This window comes from Lampetra fluviatilis, chromosome 1, assembly GCF_964198595.1.
Source record: "Lampetra fluviatilis chromosome 1, kcLamFluv1.1, whole genome shotgun sequence".
NCBI lineage: Eukaryota > Metazoa > Chordata > Hyperoartia > Petromyzontiformes > Petromyzontidae > Lampetra > Lampetra fluviatilis.
In genome coordinates, this window is record NC_136275.1 from 820,607 (window position 1) to 843,729 (window position 23,123).

Consider the following 23,123-nt stretch of genomic DNA (forward strand, 5'->3'; position numbering starts at 1 on the left):
TTGTTGCATCGCAGGACTGTGTGAGCTTTGGAGCCACGGCTCGGGGAGGCCTTCGTCCAGCACGGCTGAAGATTGTGATGATGACGATGTCAGCGCACAATTTCTAAGTTAGTCCGGTTTTCCTACATCGTAAATAAACCCCAAGAGGAAGCGTCGTGAAGCAAGCACCGACGATGCTGGGGGACGGGGGGGGGGGTGTGGGGGGAGGGGGGTGGGAGGCATGGTACCTCCATGGCCGCGTCGCCCTCGTCCGACTCGATGGGCGACTCCAGGATGCCGGAGGTGGGACGCGAGCGTCCGCGGCGCGGCGTCGTCAGCGGAGTTCGCTGATCGTCATCGCTGCCTTCGCCGCCAGGGACGTGCAGCGACACTGCTCGTGGCAAGCGGGTGGGGCGTGGGGGGGGGCACGAGGGGGGCCGGCACGCAGTACTCGGCTAAGTTTGGATTTGGCTTGGCCTGAACATTGGTGGCAGTGCGATAATGTACCGCAAAACAGGTGGTGCACCAGGACCTATCATTCCGTGAGCCTATAAATACGTCTGCTCCATGGCGATTAGTGAACTGCTTTGCTCACGTTTGCTTGAAAAGGGAATTGTTCTGCTTTGGTAAGAACACAACAGCACCGGTGTGTGCGGCAGTGAACCCTTTCCCGTTCCGAGACGTCTGCAAGTTGCAGGGCGGGGTCCCCTTCACCGCTGAATTTCGGAACGCGCAAGAGGTTGAGCTTTAAATTTATTTAAGAGAGACATGGCGCTGTTTTTTTAAAGCACATTGTACTCACCGCAGAGAACGAGCGACACGACCGCACTTTACGGTTTAGCTGGCGCCAAACTGTGCCACAAGCCCTCCCGCATGGCCTTGTGGGAGCCTCGGTACCGATATTTTATTTTACATGTACGTCATTGGAATGGATCCGGAAGAAAAACTGAAAACGTACACGAATGTCATTGGAATGGGAAGGAGTAAAGTGCTACAAAACTGGGGACCATGCTTGGCCAAGGTGAATATCGGAACCGTTTTCAGGCCTTCCATACGTCAACTCAGCCTTAAATGAGCTCCTGGCACATGGTGTGTGAACATCGGCGCTTGGGAGACAAAGGTGGCCGGGCACAGTGCTGGCCAGACCACCTCTTCGTGCACTGTCCAAGACTTAAAAAGTGCTTACTAACAGCACTTGCCCCGGCATTCTATGTGGGCTACACGGGAACATTTGTTGTGGGATCTGGGACTACGTGGTGAAGGCCCCCACTCCCCACTGGTGCCGCCCCAGCTGTCCCGGCGGTCCCTGGGCCTCGTGGTTATCGCCGGTGCCGGGCCACACACAGGGGGCGCAGGGGGGGGATCTTTGTGGTTGTCAGATGGAGCGGCCGTCCAACCTTTGGAGAAGCGCGTGCAGACCATGTCGGAGATCTGTGCCGTGAGCCGGTGGATGAGCTCCTCGGTGAGCGACACGGTGCTGCCGCGCGACTCGCGCCCGTCCCTCTCGGGCACGGGCAGCTCGTCCCGACTCAGCGTGCCGTCCGCCTCCAGGACTGCGGAGCAAAGTGCGTGGTTAGTTGGCAGAGTGGACACTCGGTGGATATTCAAATTCAACTTTGTGTCGCCAGGTCAGGGGTCCCCCCCGTTATTGCCAGCCCATGGGGCCGGCTCATGACTCGCAACTCCGATTAGCATGGTTGGCTACGTACGGTGCGATCGAAGTTGAACATACATTCATACCTTGCCAAGATTGCTAGAAAGGTAAAGGCGCAGCCCAGCAATTTCTTGCTCATGCCAATGCTGGCGGAAGGACCTCCATTTAAAAGGGCTCCCTTTAGAGTCCCTTTAGAGAATGTTAGGCCTACTCTTCCATGCAGGCCAAATGTCTTGGGAGGGGTGGCAGTATCCACACTCCACCCCACCGCACGTCTGGCAGTATCCACACTCCACCCCACCGCACGTCACCTGTCAATGGACTAACCCAGGGTGTCGCCGTTAATACTGCTGGCTGCACAGAGGATTTGACAAACTTGCCAATTGTTTTCAACTGCCGCACCGGGAGGTCGAACCGGCGACCTCTGGGTTGCAAGTCCGATGACCTCAACCTTACGCATGCACGGCAGCATCCCGTGAGCTCTCTTAATTCAGATACAAATTAAATTGTTATGCACCGTGCGGATCAGAGCGGCGGAGATAACGGACCGTGCTGCGCTGCTCGGGTTCGAAAGTGCGAGGCCTCCAACCCGGAGGTCAAACCCTCGCGCCGCGGCCAAGTGCTGCAATTTCAACCAAAGGGAGAATTCCCCGGGTTTCTCAGCGCCCAGGAAACGGGTTCGTTAATTCCAGAATCGGCAACCGCAGTTGACTCCGTGACGTCGTGAAACAGGGTCGTGTCGTGGGCCAAAGCTGGGGCCCGGCTGTCGGCTCCTCACGGTAGTCGTGTTCAGGCTCTGGCGGCTGCACCGAAATGTCCTCGAAGAACGGCCTGGGGAAAACAGGGGCGGGCAAGATGGAGTAAACACCCCCGTCACGTATTCTGCGCTTGGACGTGTTCATAAAATACGAAATGTTCCGATAGCAGCAGAGGTTCAGTTGTTGAGGCATGTAACTCAATACCTTTTCTCTCCTTCCGCGTGCTCTCTGGCGATGTCTTCCGGCAGGCTGAAAGAACGACACAAGGTTGTTTGTCATTCCCCATATGTCAACACAGTGCATGACATTTCTTTTTTAAATGGAGAAGAAAGCAAACATCATGGATGGAGGCAGGGGGATTTAAGAAACCTGCCCATTATATGTATACATCTATATTAACCTGCATATATATTGGTTTTATAAGTATGTTGGTTCACGCACGCACGCGCGCATGTATTTATACGTTGGTGCTGAACCTTCACCTATGCAGGTAGGAGCTGAGTCTTTCCTCCTGGGTTGTCGCCAGATCTTCGCTCTCCCCTTCGGCTTCACGTGCTGGAACAGCATGGGAGGAGTGGCCTTGAGTGCAATGAGCGCCGCTTGTGGCTGTTGGTGGCGTTGGCGGTGGCAGTGACATTGACGGCGGTGATGATGGTGGTGGAAGTAGTGGTGGTGACGATGGTGGGGGTGGTGGTGGCGGTGGCGGCGGTGGTGGCGGTGGTGATGGTGACAGTAGTGGTGGTTACGGTGGCGGTGGTGGTGACGGTGATGACGTTGATGGTGGTAACGATGGTGGTGACGATGGTGGCGGTGGTGGTGACGGTGGTGGCGGTGGTGACGGTAGTGGCGGTGGTGGCGGCTGGAGGAGAGGAAGCAAGGGGACTCACGCCGCCGGACGTCCACGTAGGCCGTGCAGATGGCCTGCCCCACGGGGTTGGTGGCGATGACGGTGTAGTGGCCGGCGTGCTGCGGCGCCACCGCCTCCAGGGTGAGGCTGTGGCAGGCGCCCGCGCTCTCCAGGCGGAACCCTTCGCTCGTCTCCTTGATCCACGTCACGTCCTCCGCGGAGTCCTCCTTGAGCCACGTGACGTCGGGCGTTGGGGAGCCTGCTCGCACAGCACCACGATCGCACAATGCGTACGCAAGGGTATCGTTACTTCACGTGACGCGCGCTCACTCAGCCTATGTGCGTGAACTGCAGCAGTGTTGGCAATAGAGCCACACAGTTATTACCCTGTTAATTATAATAATATAAATAACTTTAATACGGTAGTAATGATTCCACGATGGCTACATCGCAGGACCGTGGGAGATGGTGATGGCATGGGGAGGCCTTCATCCTGCAGCGGTTGAGGATGAATATGAACAACTTCTATGTACGGTGCGAAATTAAGTTCAACATACATGTGTAAATGTTATTATTTAAAATACATAAATGTACATCTTTGTCATAAAAACTACATCAGTGCGATTCTTGCGCAGAGAAAGCAATTTGTTAAAGTCAGGCGGATGCGCGTGTTGATCGGCGTGAGCGGCGAAGCGGGATTGGCTGGTGCTCATCTCACCCTCTAACGTGATGGCCAGCGTCACGCTGCCTCCACGCAGCACGCGCTTGTTGCTGAATCTCTCCACGAACCGCGGCGGTGTCAACTTCTTTTGCTCACCTACAGACACGCACAAGACAGACCGGTACACAGACAAGTGTGCTCGCTGACACACAGGCGGACATACAGAGACCACAGTGACAGAAACTACGGCCTAGTCAGGCCCGCCGCGCAGGTGGCGCGCTTCAGAACCTTGCAGCACGAGGATCGCCGACGTGTAGACGCAACCGGCGGGGTTGCTGGCGCAGACGGTGTACTCTCCGCCGTCGTCCGCCGTCGGGAGGGCGATGGCGAGCGTGTGTTGCTCCCCGTCGCTGCGCAGCTGCAGCCGCTCGGAGCCCGGCAGCGGCTGCCCGTCCTTGAACCAGTAGACACGTGGGGCCGGCGAGCCTGCGCCGGGACACGTAACCATCTCGCTGTGCTCGCTCGTGCGAGCCGGCGCCACCGCTACCACCTCTACCGCCGCTGCCGCCACTGCTGATTCACCGCGGCACGCGGGAGCTCCACAGATGGCAGTCTGCTCTTAAATATCCTGCAGGATTGTGAGTGATGGTGAAAGCTTGTGGAGGCCTACATCCAGCTGTGGATCGATGATGGCTGACAATAATGATTTGTTGATATAGAGCGCTCAGAGGACTTCAAATCACATCTCAACCCATGACAATCAGGACGATGATTTTTAACGGGTAAATAACGGGTAAATTAATTATGCCTCTAAAATACGAGGCATACTTTTGAGTGACTCTTCTAAGATGTCTCACTAAGCTTCCTTTTCAAGGAGGGTGCTTCATTGCGACGTTTGACCGGTTCATCTCCCATCGGCGTGCTGCATTCAGGCCTTTGTATTGTAGGCGAAAGCGCTCTCATCACAAACACTTCCTCCACTGGCACACGCATCCTGAGTTTCACAGCAAAGGAATACAATAAAATGCACTTTGGATAGAAATATAAATTCATTTAATGGCCGGCAACTGTCAGACGGAATTACATAAAAGGTAATATTTAGTAATAAATTGTCTGATAAAAAAAGTCCATCCATTTGTTTGAGTCCAGACATAAGACCCTCCGGCTATCACTGAATGTTTCTTTTTTTTACGAATTCAGTTCACAAGTCCTCTTCCCTGGATCCCTCCTCTCCCTCCTCCCCTTCGCGCTAAAAATAAATCTCTCTGCTTTCCCACGGTCTCACAATGCACTTGTCTCCCTCCTTGCACAGAGACTTGCGATCACATACAGCCTCTTTACGAAGTCGAATTGCATCGTATCGCCTTGTAGATCGTGCGGAGTCACCTTTGACCCCAACGGACAGCAGCGTGCTCTCTGCCCCGGCCGCCACTTGGAGGTCGTGCAGCTCGTGCGTGAACTCGGGGGGCTCCTCCGGGACCGGCGTCTCCACCGCATCCTCAGCCTGGGCCCTGAGTTCACGAGCGCCGCGTGCGTGGACATCAGAGGCGTGGCACCGCGCGCTCGCTTCGGTGATCCCAGCCGTGCGCGGATGAATGCGGCGTCTATGTGCGGGGTGTGGCTCTCACCTGGGAACAGCTGCTTTCCGCGTGTCGCAGTCGGGGCTCAACACTGTGACGATAAAAGCAAGGATTATTAATATAAATACCGTAAAGCGAGACGCGATGCAGACCAACACAAACGTGCACACGCAGGCGCAGGGCAGCATCGCTCGTGAGCTACGGGTTCGCGGAATGAGCTCTGGACGTGGTGCGTGTGGAGCCCCACGGGTGCAGGCTGACATCCTATCCTCACGAGTCACATAGATGACAAATTTAACTCTGTTATTTTAGTTTCGTGCACAAACGCAGCAAGCGCACGGACGGTTGACGTCAAGTCCACCGTGCCACGGGCACCGCGAAAGTTACTCTCAGTGCGTTATCCTTTCTCAATAGTGTAGAGCACGGGTTGTAAACAATATATGGCGAGTGAAAGATCGTTAGCAGATCGAGGCGTACACGGAGCTCGGTGCGGCTGTAATTTCATGCACGTGAAAAGGACTCGCATCCCATTCGGGGGTTCACCTCCGGGATGAGGAAGACAAGTCCCCTCTGAAGTTAGATTCTGTTTTGGCAGCAAGACGGTGAACTTCCTGTAAACTCTGGCTCGGGATTAACATCCACCCCATAATTCTTGAATGAGTTAAATAACTCACGAAACTTACCTCGGTCCTAAAAATAACAGTCACGTTCTCGCATCTAACATTGACCGCCAACGGGAACACATCATTTATACATCAAAAAATAAACATACTTGGAATGCACAAATCGCACGACCCGTCCCGACATTGAAACGGGCGCCGTCGCGTGACGGAAGCAGTGGCCGCCCCCTGCTCTCCTCGGCCCGTGCCGTCTCACCGTCAACGACGAGGAGCTCGGCGCGGCTCGACGCCACGCCGGCCTCATTCTCCGCCACGCAGCGGTAAACGCCGGCGTCCCCGGCGCCGGTCGTGGTGAGCACTAGCTGCTGGCTGCCATCGTCGCCGTCGTTGATCATGTGGCGGTCGTCCTCTCGAAGTTGCAGATCTCCCTTGTACCAGGCGACGGAGGGCGCGGGCGAGCCCGTCACCACGCAGTCGAAGGACGCCGGGTACCCCTCCTCCACCGTGAGCCCCAGCAGGTGCTGCACGAACCGCGGCACTGCGGCAAGGGCACGGGACGGGGAGCGGATTACACATACGAGTAAAAGTCTGGGAGAAAAATCCTGAATGTTATAATTGGTACTACACGGCGCCCGCGTACGTCAGCAGAGCCAGAGACAACCAAACCGGCGCGAAGGCACGGAGAGCGCGAGCGTCGCGGCGTTGCGAGGAAACCGCGTGGCGGGAGGGGAAGTGGCCTCACCGCTCCGGCCCGACTCCTCCTCCGCAAGCGGCGCCGCCGCGTGGAGCTTCTTGACGCGCACGACGGCCGCTCGTCCGCTCTCCGCGGCGTCCTCCAGCAGCAGAACCTCCACCGGCTGCCCCTGCGGAGACGCAAACCCGAGCCGGGGTCGTCGCACTTCCCTCTCTGGGCACTCACGGCGCAGGGCGGCGGTGGATACAGCCGGAACGTACGTACGCTGAATTTCTTTTGTGCCGTACGCAGCCAACCGTGCTGATCGGAGGTGCGGGGAGAAGGACAACAAACTACGCGCAAAAGCTAAAAAAATTAGTTGTCAATCTCGATAATTTAAAAGTGCATAGCTTCCAGTGGCTTCCTAATATCGGAAGGAAGAGCGTTCCAAATCGCCGCAGAAGCGCATCTGCAGCGGTTCTGTTTCGGCGATTATAATTACTGAAAATCGATTATCGATAATTGAAAACAATATAATCGCCCCTGCGGTCCCCGCGACCCTTGCAATCCCCGCAACCTTCGTGCCCCTCGCGACACCTGTGACCCCCATGACCCTCACGACCCTCGTGACCCCCGTGATCCTCACGACCTTCGCGACCCTCGCACCTGCAGCGCGAAGAGCCGGCGGAAGCTGTCGGCCGCCGACTGCGCTTCGGCCGCGTCGCAGAACGAGATGTAGATGTGGTCGCCGTCCTCCCGGAACGTCTGCTCCGCCGGCGCCGGCCGCTGCGCCGGACCTCCTCGCTGAGGCTCGGGGGCTGCGGCGGTCGCCTGACGAGGAACGGGGGGTCAAGAGAAGCCGCCATGAGGTGACGAGGTCGGCGATGACGCCAGAGCTCGAGGGCCTTGCCTCACGCAAGACACGATTTGTGTTCATGGGTTGCGGTGTTTGTTGTTCTTGAAAAGTCATGCTGGGCCTTTCCTGATCACCGTGGCACAGAGCAGAAGTGAAGCCTGAGACCCACCTCTAATGGAGGACACAGGGACGTGTCCTCGTGCGCATTTGACCACAGTTTCTCGTTAAGTAATGTACAGTATATATTTTTTTGTGACTGACTTCATGTTTCATCATAAAATTACGATTTACCATTACATGTGCATTCTTAAGTCTGATTTAATGATTATGTCTTGGAGCCGAATTATATATTTTTTCCATAGGAATGCATCTCCAATCGCATAACGGAAATTAATGTGTTTGATATCTGGATGCCTCTAATTTACAGAAACCTTACCGAGGGATACGTATCATGATGACGACAATGAAACCCAGGCATCATGACCAGAAGGTCGCGTTCCCCACGTGTTGTAACCACGATCTACATCGTCAAAGCCTGCACCCTGCACCTCATCTCCGTCAAACGATTCCTCCTCCGCCGACTGCCGGATGAGGAAGCTGCGTAGGCTGCTCTGAGTGGGCTGCAGCGGAGGGTTTGCTTCCCGCTCCAGCTCCTTGCGCGTCTTGAATCCGCGAAAGGCAGCCTGGAGGAGGCCGAACGGAACCACGAGTGAGGGAAAGACACGAGGAGGAGGAGGGGCGGGGTGACTACGCAGAGGTACAAAAATGGCGTCCACCCGGACAGCATGAAACGTGCAGCCAGAATCTCGCGCCAGCGTGAGGGAAGACCTGGATCTTGGTGGCCGCTCGGTCCAGTGTGGCCACCTCCACCTCGGCGCCCTCGGCCTCCTCGGCCTCCTCGTGGATGGAGCCGAGCGTGGGCTCGCAGCTCATGCGCCGCCTCCGGCTCGCCGCATCCCACGGCTGCCGCGGCCGGGCTTCACCGTCCGACTCCGGGGGCCCCCCGGGCCGCCCGTGGTCGCCGCGCCCCTCTTCCTCTGATCGCACGCACGGAGGCACGGGGGGGGAGGGGGGATCCCCCGTCAGCACCGGCAGGAGGAGAATCGGACGCGGCGCGAATCGGTTACCGGAGGCAGCGGGATATCTCGAGCGTGGGATCTCGGCCGCGCGTCGGCGGTCCGTACCGTGCACGGCGAGCCGAGCGGCGCAGGCGACGTCGCGGACGACACACTCCACGTCTCCGCCGTGCCGCCGGTGGGCGCGGCTCAGGACGAGCGAGCAGGTGGCGCCTTCCTGCTCCGTCTCCCACTCGGCCGTGCCCTCGCCCGCTCCTCCCGCCACGGCGGTGGCGATCTCCTCGCCGTTCAGGTACCAGTGGACGTCCGAGGGCGGCACCGCCTGGCTCAGCTCGACGGTGAAGCGCGCCTCACCGCCCCGCGCCACCGCCTGGTCCGCGAGCGGCCGCACCATCTCCGTGTGCCAGGCTGCACGACCAAGGGGGGCGACGAGACCATCGTGGCAATGCGTGCTTATTGGAGATGCCCGCGAGAAGTTTGGTAGGTTTATTGTTCGTCAAATTATTTCTCCACAACGATGATGCAGTTTGGTTTGCTCATGACGTTGTGTGTCATGAGAATGTAACTCTCCTGGAACTCATGTCAGGGCGTTGTAGCTTGTGAAGTATCAGGTTATGCTCGACTGGGCACAAGGGGACACTTGCAGGGACCGAAGTGACAGAGCGGCGCCAATGTTAGAAACACGGTGATGCTGTCAGGTCGAAAAACAGTGCCCTCCAGTACCCAATTAGTGCGGTCAAGATGCTGCAGTGAGGGGTAATTATCGTTTGCGGCCCGTTTCGAAGCGGTGAGCCTTATGTGGCCACGGGCCAAATGAGATGAAGCTGAGGGCCACCTCTGTTCCGCAGGCCGTGGATTCCCCGCCCCGCAACGCGTCGTCCCTCACGTACCCGTCACCCCGAGGACAGTGGACGTGACGGCGTCCACGCCGGCGTGGCACGCGTAGACGCCGCCGTCGTCCAGCGTGACGTCGCGCACCGTGAGGCGGACGCGGGCCCCGTCCTGCTCCACGGCGATCCGCCCGCCGGCCTCCAGCGCCACGCCGTCCTTGGTCCACGCGAGGCGGTCGGCCGGCTCGGCGGGCCGCGACAGCTCGCACACCAGGCTGGCCGTCGAGCGCTCCTCCGCCACCACCGCGGACAGCGGCGTGGCCACGCGCAGCGGCAGTCCTGGGGGCGGCAAACGGCGGTTATTCGGCGGAGCTCGTGGTGCTCAGGTGATTTTGGTCGGCACTTGAAATAAATAAATAAAGCGCCGCCGATGCGGTCCCTTAGGACGTGCTTCCGATTGGCACGGTTGGCAACGTACTGTGCGAAAGAAGTTCAACATACATTAATGCACGTAAAACAATTTCTTGTGCGTGCCCCAAGAAGCAGCTCTCGCGCAAAGGGTAAACAGTAACGCATCGGTGGTGAGCTGTGGCAAGACCAGTTGCCCGGGGAAGGTGCATGGATTTCATTCGAGATCCCACCAGGCATGGAGTTAATATCGATGGTTAAGCTCACAGCACATGTGTCAAATTGTCTAGAAATCTGTGCTTTTCATTTGTATACGTTATATGTAATGGGTTCACATGACTTATTGCAAAAAAATAAAAAGTTCTTTAGTTGACTTGCGAACCCGGATCTAATCTACACCACCTTCAGATTTCACGCGACGAAATTTATGCAACCAGTGCTCACTCTTCACAACGAGGCGGGCCGCTGCTTGGGCCCGCGCGGCGCGGAAGGTGACGAGGCCGCTGTCGTGGGGCGCGAGGTTGCGCAGCAGCAGGGCGTGCGTCGCGCCGCTCGCCGCCACCTCGTTGATCTCGTTGCTGCCGAGCGGCTGCTCCCCGAGCCACCAGCCGGCGTCCTCCACGTCGGCGCGCGACAGCTCGCACGAGAAGCGCGCCACTTCGCCCTCCCACGCCTCCACGTCCGCGGGGGGGCGCGTGATCTCGACGGCGAACTCTGCGCGCGGGAGGAGGTAGAGGACAGGCGACGCGTGTCACGGTGTGTCGGGCAGCTAGTTAGGGGCGTAACGGTGCGTCGATTCGACGATTGCAATGAACTCCTACTTGCGTTGTAACAAATCATCCCCCTCGAGATTCAACGCATTGTCATGATTAGGGGGTCGCGATTCAAATCGTACAGTTATGTTCTCTTCGTGAGCCTAAATGTAACATTGGAAAATTATTAATTGCACATGCAAAAAAATCTATGTGCCCACGTATTTTTCGACGGGTGTATCGTGAATGTAAATATCGACGGACCGACTCATTGACGAATCAATGAGTCGGTCCGCGGCGACGAACGCCGTGAGGGAGGTCGCCACGCGGCCCCCCAGTCGGCGGGCGTACCCGTGACGACGAGCACGGCGGCCGTGCGGTCGTGGCGCGTGCGGCACGAGTACTCCCCGGCGTCGTCCGTCCGCACGGCGGCGATTGCGAGGGCGGCGCGGGCGCCGTCGCGGCTCGCCGAGGCCCGCGGCGACGCCTCCAGCTCCACGTCGTCCCTGAGCCAGACGACGTCGACGTCGGGACGCGACAGCTCGCAGGACAGCACGGCGCGCGAGCGCTCCTCCGCCCGCACGTCTTCCAGCGGCACAATGAACACCGCCACCTTCTCTGTGGTGCGGTGGAACGAGGGGACCAAAAATAAAAAACTAAACCGTGTTTTTATTTTACCAGGTCAGGCCCCGCTGAGCTGTGTAGCTCTTTTTCAGAAGCGACCTGGTCACAAATGACAGCTCAAAGAAGTGGCTCATCGTGTGGAAATGTAGAGCCTTTATAGAGAAAAATCCATGTGCCCACGTGGAGAGAGAACATGCAAACTTCAAATATACAGCCGTCAGGTTCGGTATCGAACCCACGAATTCCTGCATACCAGGCGAGGTAGTTAACATCTCGCCACACTGGCACCCATGAGACTGGGTTTAACAGAAAAAATGATTAAATTGACAATTTTCATAATGCCCTTTTGTATACCCAAGAAAGCTTCATTGAGTCTCAAGGCTCTCTTTCAAGAAGGCCCTGGATTGGGATGTTTGATGAGTTATTTTTTTATGAGGATTTTTCTGCACTCGCGGCTTTCCTGATCACGGTCAATTGCACTATCCCTACAAAGTCACTTTGAAGGTCTGTGCCTCCGTGTCATCACATTTAAACTGATTTTGCCAATCCAATGAATGATGACCCAAAGGAAACCCACACGCAGGATAAGATAGCAAATCTGCGCACACAGAGAGAGAGAAAGATTCAATGCCTGCCTGCCCTTCCACCCGTGGTACCTGAGATGGTCAGCCGTGCGGACGAGCTGTCGTCAAGCGTGGCGCAGGTGTACACGCCCGAGTCTCCCAGCGCTGCCCGCTCGATCTCCAGGACGGCCGAGCTGCCCTCGAGAGCCAGGCGGATCCGATCGCTCACCCCGAGCTCTCCGCTGTCCTTGCTCCACGTAACGGGAGCCGGCTCCGACAGCGCGCACGACAGACGCAGCGGCTCGCCCTCCTCCACGGCCGTGTCCGCCAGGGGCGAGGTCACCACCACGGGGCGCCCTGCGGGAAGGTCGCGCCGGGATCAGGGGGGGGGGGGGGGGCGGTCACCACCATAACGGAACTAAAAGCAGCAATGGTACAGCCGATAAAAACCACTGAAAACGATCAAAACATTTTTGCGAACTACCATAACGCACATGGGCTTTCTCTGGGAGCTCCAATTTCCTCCCACTTGTATAAGCATTCATTAATTGGCTTGTCTGGATAAATAAAGATATTTGACAAAAATGTAACTTTTCTAAACATCAGTATTTACAACCGTTGCAGGGACCATGCCATTCACGAACGCGATCGCCCGCGACGGCGAACGCCCGCGGCTCGCTTACGCGTCACGGTGAGCGTCGCTCTGGACGAGACGTCGCCGGCACAGAAGGCGACGCGGCCGCTGTCGTCCGGTGCGAGCCGGCGCAGCGTGAGCGTGTGCGTGCGCTCGTCCAGCACGCCCAGCGCGTTCAGCTCGTTGTCCAGCAGCCTCGTGTCCCCGAGCCACCAACGAGCGTCCGTCGCGGCGCCGCGCGACAGCTCGCAGGAGAACGTCGCCGCCTCCCCTGCGACAGCATTCCGGAGCGAACACGGCGCGGGGTCACGTGACGGGAGCGGTTCGCGCATCCGACTGATGTGGCCTTTGTCGCGTGCGGGATGTACGTCGATCGCATCGTGCGCCGTACCTGACATCACCTCCACATCCACGAGTGGAGTCACGACCCTCAGTGGCAGCTCTGTAAGGGACAAGAGCGCACGTTGAGTCTTCACGCTGCATGTGTATGCCACCTTCGTGGCAATGTGGTAGGGTAACCCTCAGATCAACCACACCACGCCCCTCTAGTTATTATTAGTCTCAAATACGTTAGATAAGTCTGTGAAGCTGTCTACACTCATCCCACACACCGCTCGTACTCACTCTTGTACCCTATTCCCAATCCTCTCTTCTGCAGCTTTCCACCAATTTGTTCAGATAACCAAAACATTGTTTGTGTCCGTTAAACAATCGTTCAGTACTTCTTCTTTAAACGAGTGACAGCTGCAAGCGTCGATTTGTTACCGGTGACGGTGATCGTGGCCGGTGCCGCACGAGTAGCGGCAGCTGTCCGTGTAACAAATCTGAGTAAACTAAATTAAATTACCTTATTCTTGTGTTGTACTATTATGCTCAAATATTCTATTTTGTTGAACTTACTTAGCGCTGGATGTAGCCAACTGTCCTAATTGGAGGTGCGGGGGAAGGACAACACACTAAACACAAAAAGCTTTTCTAAAGACATGAATTTTCAATCGAGAATTAATCGTTTTCAATCTAGATCCTATATTCCCAGCCGTCGCCAACCTCACTGGCCAGCAAGATGAAGTATGGTCAAATAGCCCCCTCAATGAGCTGTACACAAACACACGGACAATCACCGGTGACGGTGAGCGTGGCGGCGGTGACGTCGTGGCCGGTGGCGCACGAGTAGCGGCCGCTGTCCTGCAGGCTCAGGCTGTGCAGGACGAGCCGGGCCGTGCGTCCCTCCTGGCTCATCTCGTGCCTCCCGTCGGGGCCCAGGGCCCGGCCGTCCTTCAGCCAGCTGACGGGGGCGCCCTCTTTGGACAGCTCGCACAGCAGCACGGCATCGCCCCTCTCCTCCACGCTCACCTCCTCCAGACCCTTGGTGAACACCGCGGGCTTCTCTGTGGCGGAAGAAAAAAACACTGGCATTTACATATGGGCACTTGGTTGAGGCAAGATGATGATTTTCAATTCCTCCAGATGTTCTACAAGCTATGTTGTGGAACTTTTAAAAACTTTAAAGATGGACGTATATTTATTTTAACGTTTACGATCTTTGTCATTATCAAGCATTGCCAATGTGCAGCTGCTTTATGGTACAGCTTGTACGGTCCGAGGACTCCAACTCGGGTCCTCGTGGTTTCAGGTCCACGTCCCCGTGAGTGCGGGGGGGGGGCGTGACGCACCCAGGACGGAGAGCCGCGCGGCGCTCTCCTGCTCCCCGGCCCGGCACGTGTACGTCCCCGCGTCGTCGGGCCCCACGTCTCTGATGACGAAGACGGCCGTGCGGCCGTCCACGCGGGGCTCGAACTTGTCGCCGTCGTGGAGGGGCTGGGAGCCCCTGCTCCAGGCGACGCTCGCGTGCGGCTTGGACAGCCAGCAGCTGAGCCGAGCCGACTCACCCTCCGTGGCCTCCTGGTCTATCAACGGCTCCAGAATTTGCAGCGGCAGCTCTGGAGGATACAATGGCCGCGTTCCACTTTGCTCGCTACACCGAGTTGGAGTTGAATAGGACATTGCATCGGAAAACTGAATCGATGTATTTGCTCGTGTATATTGTTTCGGTTTGTAGAGATCTGCAGGGGATGCCTCCACTATGTTTATGATTGTATATCTATCACGAGTTACAGTTCCGTCTCTCTACCTTAGAGCTACAAACTGTGAAATGCCAATCATCGACATCCTTTCTGCTGCCCAGTGTGAAGTGTGGTCAAACACCCGCCAGAGCTGGTGCAGCGTGGGGAGGCACTCGGATGCAAATTATTGTTGCTTCATGAAATGATTGTTATAATTACTTAATACAGTTGATTCTTACAACGACGACACGCACCTCTGACGTGCACCGTGGCGGAGGAGCTCGCCGCGCCGGCCTCACAGCTGTACACGCCACTGTCCTGCGGCCGGGCTGCCTGGACGACGAGTCTCACGAGGTTCCCGTCGCGCCCCGCGGCCACGCGGCCACCGGCCTCCAGCTCGCGGCCGTCCTTCCTCCACACGACGTCGGCGGCCGCCTCCGAGAGCTCGCACTCCAGGCTCACCGCCTGCTCCTCCTCCACCGCCACGTCCTGCAGCGGCCGCACCACCCGCACCGGCAGCTCTGCGAGGGGGCCACCGCAAACACGCAACGTTGCCATGGAGATTAGCTCGTTTCCGACAGGAGTGGCGATGATCGAATTTAACGAAGCAACTTGGAGTTGGGGTGACACTCACTGAGAAGCGAGGTGCCTACAGGAGGCAACGAAGCAATGAAGAGTCTCCGTGATTACTTCCTAGATAAACAACTACCTTTAACTTATTAATACCTGTCATACCACACATTGGCATGTGTCACACGGTATTAATAATGGTCCATATAAGAAATACAGGGTGTTTCAAAAGATGGACCTAATTTCAAAGCAGTAGTTCTTTGAAATTGGGTCCATCTTTTTTAAACACCCTGTATAAAAACATATTAAATACACAATAATTGTGTGCAAACAATTACACGAAGAGTAAGTGTGAGCGGCGTCATCAACTCGTGCCATACTCGAGAAAACGACTCTTACTGTTGACTCTGAGCGTGGCACAGGAGGTGGCGGCCCCGGCCTGGAATCTGACCGCGCCTCCGTCCTGCAGCGTGACGTTGCGCAGGGTCAGGGTGTGCTCCCTCCCGCTCACGGAGATCTCGTTGAGCTCGTTGTTCCGGAGAGGCGACTCGCCGAGCCACCACTCGACGCGCAGCACGTCGGGGTGCGAGATCTCCACGGTGAACGTCGCCCTCTCAGTCTCCTGCACCTCGCAGTTCTCGAGGCCCCTCACGATCGAGATGTCCGGTTCTGCGCGGACAACGAGGAAGCGACACGAAAGGAGATCGAATACCGCCACCTCTCCTCCTGTCTTCTGAGCCCAAATATCAGCAGTTGTCCTGCTGTATCTGTTCCGCCTGATGACGGTCGCTTGTGTTGCGATCGAAACGTCGTGATTTAATCTAATTTATTTAATTTTATACCTACGTGACTTTATCTAAAGAACCAAAGAGTATAGTATCAATGTAACTAATTTAGAAATGTAATAATAATATTTGGGATGTGGTAGTTGGCACAGTGGTTCATGTGGTCTGACATAAATTCCCGTCCACAGATAATATATCAGTGGTGGGTGATATCTGAACGGGCTCCTGGTTCCTTCACCAATCCACACTCACCACTGTGACAAAGAATGCCCAAACAAATCTCACAACTGACATGATGTGGGAAGGCCTTCATCAAATCGTAGTTTTACGAAGGATTATCAATGTTATCGACAATAATCTTTTGAACAAAAAGGTTATGCCAACCAGACTCCTACAAATTACTGCGGTTACGTAAGAATATTTTACGCCTCAGAGTGGCGAACACACTCACGGATTGTCACGCCAACGGAGGACGCGTCGATTTGTTACCGGTGACGGTGAGCGTGGCGGCGGTGACGTCGTGGCCGGTGGCGCACGAGTAGCGGCCGCTGTCCTGCAGGCTCAGGCTGTGCAGGACGAGCCGGGCCGTGCGTCCCTCCTGGCTCATCTCGTGCCTCCCGTCGGGGCCCAGGGCCCGGCCGTCCTTCAGCCAGCTGACGGGGGCGCCCTCTTTGGACAGCTCGCACAGCAGCACGGCATCGCCCCTCTCCTCCACGCTCACCTCCTCCAGACCCTTGGTGAACACCGCGGGCTTCTCTGTGAAGAGTCAAAAGGGGAATTCAACGTCAGTGACATTTAATTTACGTGCCCTCAAATAATACACGTGCTAAATAACCAAACGAAAATAATACAATGAAGATATACACTGAAGCCTTCCTACAATTATAACATTTTATTTTTTAAAGAAAGGCATTATAATACAACAAAATGTAATCGTTTATAAGATAGACCTAATAAAAGCGTTTGGCACATAGTGGTCATCATTCATAGTATGATATAACACAAATAATTTAAGAGCCTGATCTTAAAAGTAACTTTCAAGGTTGTTTCATTTTGTAATCCACATCGCGTTTCAAGCAATTGTTTTAATTCGTAACCTTTTTTTTTACTTTTTAACTGTTCTGCAAATATTGTTGCAGTTGTGTTGGACAGCTCTCCCATGTTTTATGGTTGTAGCACGTATTGTTGAGTACAGCATGTGGCACAACCCAAAAACGCACCGGAGAGCTTTTCATCGCTTTGCACAATTGATAGATTTTGAGCTTGAAACCAAGTTAAACTAAACTATTTTTTATTTTACCAGATGAGGCCCACTGAGCTATATAGTTCTATTTTAGAAACGACCTGGCCACCAATGATCGCTCAACGAAGTGGCTTATCACATGGAAATGTATAGCAGCCAAATAATCCAAACGCATGTTGATTCTAAAGCGGAGGGAAAACCCGCAGTACCCGGTGAAAAATCCACACAACCATGGGGAGAGAGACGCAGACTCCAAATATACAGCAGTCGTCAGGCTCGGCATCAAACCGACGACCTCCTGCATACCAGGCACGGTAGTTAACATCTCCTAGCCACCAATATGGTTCCTGTGAAGGCGAAACAAAGAGCGAGAGAGAGACCGCGGTGGCACAGAGCCTGAGATGGCCAACCTTGCACGGTGAGGATTGCTGTGGTCTGCAGGTCCCCCACGTGGCACGCGTACGACCCCGCGTCGTCGAGACGCAGCGCTCTGACGGCGAGCCACACGGAGAGACCCTCAGAGCCCACGTCGTACTTATCGCCAGGCCGCACGGGCCGCGAGTCCTTCGTCCACGCGACCTCGGTGCCCGGTTTGGACAGGGAGCAGCGGAGAGACGCCTCGCCGCCTTCCGTCGCGGTCACGTCGCTCAGCGGCTCCAGCACCTGCACCGGCAGATCTGCAGGGAAACGTCGCCACGAGTTCCCCCGTGAACATTCAGATGTTTATCCTTGGACTTCCGCTTTAGCGTTCACTGGTTGTATAGAGACATTTTAAACATTTTGGAGTTCGTTTTTCAAAATGGTCTGCCGAGAGAGGCAATAAATAATAGGCCCTTAAGCCTCATATTATTTAAGTTATTTAGATATAGTAATAATATTTTATATATTTTTTTATGAAAGGAGACCAGTTTGATGTTCATAATATGTTATTAATGGGTATAAAAGACATGTATTATTGACTTAAGGCTTTCGTGACTGCAGGAATTCATTTTGACAAAGGTGGTTACCCTGCATGAGGAACCAGACAATCTTATTCCCTGTCTACCATGGTTAACAGCAGTGGTGAGTGAGAAGTTCTGGCAAACAACTGCCAGGACTGACACACACAGCCTGGGAAGGCCCCCAGACAGCAGTGGATTGACAAAGGGCTGCAAATTACAATTACGACGTGAAAATGAATCTTACAACGACGACACGCACCTCTGACGTGCACCGTGGCGGAGGAGCTCGCCGCGCCGGCCTCACAGCTGTACACGCCGCTGTCCTGCGGCCGGGCTGCCTGGACGACGAGTCTCACGAGGTTCCCGTCGCGCCCCGCGGCCACGCGGCCCCCGGCCTCCAGCTCGCGGCCGTCCTTCCTCCACACGACGTCGGCGGCCGCCTCCGAGAGCTCGCACTCCAGGCTCACCGCCTGCTCCTCCTCCACCGCCACGTCCTGCAGCGGCCGCACCACCCGCACCGGCAGCTCTGCAGAACGCAAACATATTATCATGATCGCCATCATCATCATCGTCATTATCGTCACAGCCATGATCAATCCACCGCTCGATTAAGACCTCCCCAAGCCGTCGTCATCTCTCTTTGATGTAGTGGCCGTACCACACATGAGAAATACCCGGACCGGACCGATTCGAGAAACAAGGAACGATTTTATTCATGACCGTCATCATCCCTTCTAGCGACGTGCCCTGCCCGAGCCCACTCGTATTTTTCTTAGCGGTTTGATGTTGTTCGTATTTTCTTAATCACACATGAAATACAAACGAGGTGTTTGTTTTGCGCCTGTGCGCACGACAGAAAGTGCTCCGTACTCGTCACTGTCAGCGTTGCCGTTGAGGTGGCATTTCCAGCCTGGAACCGGATGGTGCCACTATCCTGGAGAGTGAGGTTGTTTAAAATGAGAGTGTGCTCTCTGCCATCGACGAACAGCTCGTTGAGCTCGTTGTTCCGGACAGGCGACTCGCCGAGCCACCACTCGACGCGCAGCACGTCGGGGTGCGAGATCTCCACGGTGAACGTCGCCGTCTGCATCTCCTGCACCTCGCAATCCTCGAGGCCTCTCACGATCGAGATGTCCAGTTCTGCGCGGATAATGCAGAGGTGGGAAACCAGATGAATTTGTTTGTTAGTCGTGCGATATTCGCTAAGGACCCTGTACTCACTCTTTGGTTCTTTCGGTAAAGTCACGTATAAGATAAAATTATAAATTAAATAATAGCATACGACGTTTCGATTGCAACACAAGCAATCATCATCAGGTATAAATGAAAGAGAAAACAAACCTGGTATACTTGGAAATATAATGTAATACAACACAGAGAGTTGGCTAACATAACAGTCAACACCCTACCTGGTTGATTACGTTCTTCCAGAGAATGATACATTTGAGAGAGAGATAAAACACAGAACCGGAGACATATAGACAGACATATAAGCAGAGAGAGAGAGACCCTGTACTCATTCTCTGCTGCTGCTGTGCACACGCACCACACGTCTCCTGCGTAAAATAGCCGGACAGCTGACTAAATGGGATCATCCGTGTAACAAATCTAAGTGAACTAAATTTATATTCTATGGGTCTTTTGGTAAAGCCACGTAGATAGAAAAATAATAAAAAAATATCACGACGTTTCAATCGCAACACAAGCAATCGTCTTCAGGTGAGAGAGAGAAAAAGCTGCCGAGACCAGGTCTTATATAGGCCTGAGATGGGTGGAGTTAGAGATGGTCCAACCACAGGGGCTGGGGCAGTGGCCTTTTTATTGTGAGAGATTAGCCTGTAGGGCGCCACCAAACTAAATTAAATTAACTTATTCTTGTATTGTACTATTATGCTCACACATTCTATGTATGTTGAACTTATTTTGCAATGGATGTCGCCAACCGTACTAATTGGAGGTGCGGGGGAAGGACAATAAACTAAAGGCAAAAAGCTTTTCTAAAGACATGAATTTTCAATCGAGATTTAATCGTTTTCAATCTAGATCCTATATTGCCATCCATCGCCAACCTCACTGGCCTCCACAATGAGCTGTACACAAACACACGGACAATCACCGGTGACGGTGAGCGTGGCGGCGGTGACGTCGTGGCCGGTGGCGCACGAGTAGCGGCCGCTGTCCTGCAGGCTCAGGCTGTGCAGGACGAGCCGGGCCGTGCGTCCCTCCTGGCTCATCTCGTGCCTCCCGTCGGGGCCCAGGGCCCGGCCGTCCTTCAGCCAGCTGACGGGGGCGCCCTCTTTGGACAGCTCGCACAGCAGCACGGCATCGCCCCTCTCCTCCACGCTCACCTCCTCCAGACCCTTGGTGAACACCGCGGGCTTCTCTGTGGCCACAGGAGGAAGATGGAGTGGATTGGTCAGGAGGGGTTTTGACGTGGAACTGCATTATGCTCTCCCGTATGCAATCACGGATCAAAGTAGCCAGTTATCACCTTGCATGAAATTATTATCCCCACTCGAGACTTTCTATAAATCGTCATGTTCTGGGCCACAATATGAATCAAGTGCCCATTCTTATTCTCACATTAAACACTGTAAAGCATATTTACTTACCACTTCACTTTGTCAAGAATTAAATATGTGAAAATGGCCAGGATGCACCAATTCAATAGTCTATAATATAAGCATCTACATATTGAATATACACTATATTCTTTGTTTATAACACTGCCAAACCACATTAGGTTTTCTTCGAGCATACTTCTCCATGCTGGTGAGTCAGAGCTGGTGAAGGGTGGAACCACGATCAAATATTACTTTGCTGCTGTTGATAACTCTGCCTGGGAATCCAACTCAAGTCGCCGACTTCGCAGCGCAGTTAGCTAACAATGTCCCGCCGCTCTGCCGCCACTGTACTGTTTACACATAAAAAAAAACAAATACCTTTCACATTCAATGTAGCACTTGCGCAATCATCCCCCGTGTCACATTCATAGTTCCCAGCATCTTCAACTTGCAGGTCGTGAACAATCAGCTTCGCAACAGCCCCCGCGTACTCCATCTCGTACTTCTCTCCGGGCTGCAGCACCACAGATCCCTTCCGCCAGGCGACCTCGCGAGCCGGTTTGGAAAGCCGACAGCTGAGCTCAGCGCTGCCAAACTCCTCGGCTTCTTCATCCCTCGGAGGTTCACTGATGAGCACCGGTGCTTCTGTGAAGATTGCAAAGAGAACACACAATATCTTAACCGATGTTAAATAAATACTACGCAGTCCCTTTGTGCGTTGGATATAATGGTTAAGAATAATTTAATTCATTTTACAGATAAGAAAATACAGAAAAAAGTATATTTCTACAGGAGTTCTGGAATGAATGTTAAACACACGTTGCCAGGACGAGAAAAGTGCCGAAATATATTTGGAGCAAAACCGTCAATTTGTGAAAATATTAACAAAACCAAAATACCTGATAATGACTTAAAACTTTCGTGACTGCAGGAATTCATATTATTATTTTTTCTCTCCGCCTGATGAAGACCGCTTGTGTTGCGATCGAAACGTCGTGGGTTTTTATTTATTTTATTTTCTATCTACGTGACTTTACCGAAAGAACAAAGAATATGAATACCTGATGATTTAATGTTTCAACATTTACTTAAATCTCCATCAATTAAATTCAATGAATTGAGTGGAATGAGTCGAAATAAGACCGCTCATTACCTTTGACAGTCAGGGACGCGGATGTGTTCTCGTCGCCCGTGTCACACCGGTACTCCCCCGCGTCTTCCATCTGTACGTCGTGGACAATGAGCATTGCCACGTTTCCTTCCTGCCCCATCTCATACTTATCACCGGGTCGCAGGACAGTGCAGTCCTTCTCCCACACCAATTCCTTTGGCGTTTTGGAAAGCTGGCACGTGAGGATGGCGCTCTCACATTCGTTGACCTCCTGGTCCTTTAAACCATCGCGAATCAGCACTGGGGCTTCTGCAAACCACAGAGGCCATCTCAAAGTGAATCAATTTTCTCGTCATCGTCACAAGCAGCTTTGAATTGATTAGTGATGCCACGAACATTCAACTTCCTTGAGATGAAAATAAATGAAATGGATAATCCGAGTACCTTTTACGGTAATCGTAGCGATGGTTCTGTCATCCCCAGTGTCGCATTCGTAATCGCCCGCGTCGCTCATCTGCAGGTTGTATATTGTGAGCTTGGCAACGTCACCCTCTTGGATCAAACTGTACTTCTCGCCAGGCCGCAGGATGCTGGATCCCATTTGCCAAGCCAAGGTAGCATTTGGCTTGGAAAGTCGACAGCTGAGAGTGAGGTTCTCGAATTCCAAAGCCTCTTGGTCACGCAGTGCCTCTCGGATCAGAACTGGTGCCTCTGCAGCAAGGATGTCATCAGTGTAAGTCAGGAACCATTTCAAAGTGCCCCCAACACTCAAGCCAAGGTTGATGCCACGTTGGAAGTCCTGAGCCAATGCTCTAAATATCACATTTAGACTGGGACTCTGCCAACTATGATGGTCACCCAAGCAAGTTTTTTTTTAATTCAAGGAAAGAATATACTGTATTCTGCAGTTAGTCACGCATCATAATTAGGTTTCTGTGTTTAAAGTTTACTGATTAGTGGATGAGGATCTTGCATATGTTGTACGAAAAATATGCAATGTTACATTTTAATGAACACCAACGCCCCGTGAATAATCAAAGTGTCTTAAGTCGTGAAAAGTGCAATTAAATACTTATAGAGTAATAATAATCTCAAGCGCCTCGTATAAATTTTCGTAAATGTAAGCGGACAACGATTTTCGTTCTCTACGAAAATGCGTAGCGAGAAAAGCGAATTCGAAGCCGTTTCGGCGACACGGGCGACATGGCAGCCATTGATGTGGATGACGTCATCAGTCCGGCTCGACCACCAGCCAATCGCCTGGCAAGGGGTATTTTGGCGCCAATTTCCGTCGACGTGACTTCTAAACTAAAACTAAGTTACACTATGGG

The 23,123-nt window shown here is 54.0% G+C and overlaps 1 protein-coding gene across 1 annotated transcript in view; it reads right to left on the bottom strand.

Moving 5' to 3' along the window:
* Positions 1 to 23,123, bottom strand: part of OBSCN (obscurin, cytoskeletal calmodulin and titin-interacting RhoGEF) — a 116,274-nt gene that overhangs the window by 14,276 nt on the left and 78,875 nt on the right. The window contains exons 33-66 of the mRNA XM_078859354.1: positions 22,237 to 22,503; positions 21,835 to 22,101; positions 21,060 to 21,326; positions 20,234 to 20,500; positions 18,988 to 19,257; positions 18,377 to 18,643; positions 17,587 to 17,853; positions 16,423 to 16,689; positions 15,548 to 15,817; positions 14,833 to 15,099; positions 14,189 to 14,455; positions 13,637 to 13,903; positions 12,907 to 12,957; positions 12,565 to 12,786; positions 11,975 to 12,238; positions 11,046 to 11,312; positions 10,387 to 10,656; positions 9,595 to 9,873; positions 8,813 to 9,112; positions 8,457 to 8,665; positions 8,177 to 8,311; positions 7,439 to 7,603; positions 6,842 to 6,962; positions 6,356 to 6,637; positions 5,528 to 5,570; positions 5,286 to 5,410; positions 4,188 to 4,385; positions 3,957 to 4,055; positions 3,279 to 3,497; positions 2,874 to 2,946; positions 2,596 to 2,640; positions 2,412 to 2,464; positions 1,377 to 1,532; positions 228 to 370 (exon numbers count right to left, since the gene is read on the bottom strand). Of these exons, the coding sequence (XP_078715480.1) occupies positions 228 to 370; positions 1,377 to 1,532; positions 2,412 to 2,464; positions 2,596 to 2,640; positions 2,874 to 2,946; positions 3,279 to 3,497; positions 3,957 to 4,055; positions 4,188 to 4,385; positions 5,286 to 5,410; positions 5,528 to 5,570; positions 6,356 to 6,637; positions 6,842 to 6,962; positions 7,439 to 7,603; positions 8,177 to 8,311; positions 8,457 to 8,665; positions 8,813 to 9,112; positions 9,595 to 9,873; positions 10,387 to 10,656; positions 11,046 to 11,312; positions 11,975 to 12,238; positions 12,565 to 12,786; positions 12,907 to 12,957; positions 13,637 to 13,903; positions 14,189 to 14,455; positions 14,833 to 15,099; positions 15,548 to 15,817; positions 16,423 to 16,689; positions 17,587 to 17,853; positions 18,377 to 18,643; positions 18,988 to 19,257; positions 20,234 to 20,500; positions 21,060 to 21,326; positions 21,835 to 22,101; positions 22,237 to 22,503 (6,929 nt within the window). The remainder of the gene's footprint in view (positions 1 to 227; positions 371 to 1,376; positions 1,533 to 2,411; positions 2,465 to 2,595; positions 2,641 to 2,873; positions 2,947 to 3,278; positions 3,498 to 3,956; positions 4,056 to 4,187; positions 4,386 to 5,285; positions 5,411 to 5,527; positions 5,571 to 6,355; positions 6,638 to 6,841; positions 6,963 to 7,438; positions 7,604 to 8,176; positions 8,312 to 8,456; positions 8,666 to 8,812; positions 9,113 to 9,594; positions 9,874 to 10,386; positions 10,657 to 11,045; positions 11,313 to 11,974; positions 12,239 to 12,564; positions 12,787 to 12,906; positions 12,958 to 13,636; positions 13,904 to 14,188; positions 14,456 to 14,832; positions 15,100 to 15,547; positions 15,818 to 16,422; positions 16,690 to 17,586; positions 17,854 to 18,376; positions 18,644 to 18,987; positions 19,258 to 20,233; positions 20,501 to 21,059; positions 21,327 to 21,834; positions 22,102 to 22,236; positions 22,504 to 23,123) is intronic.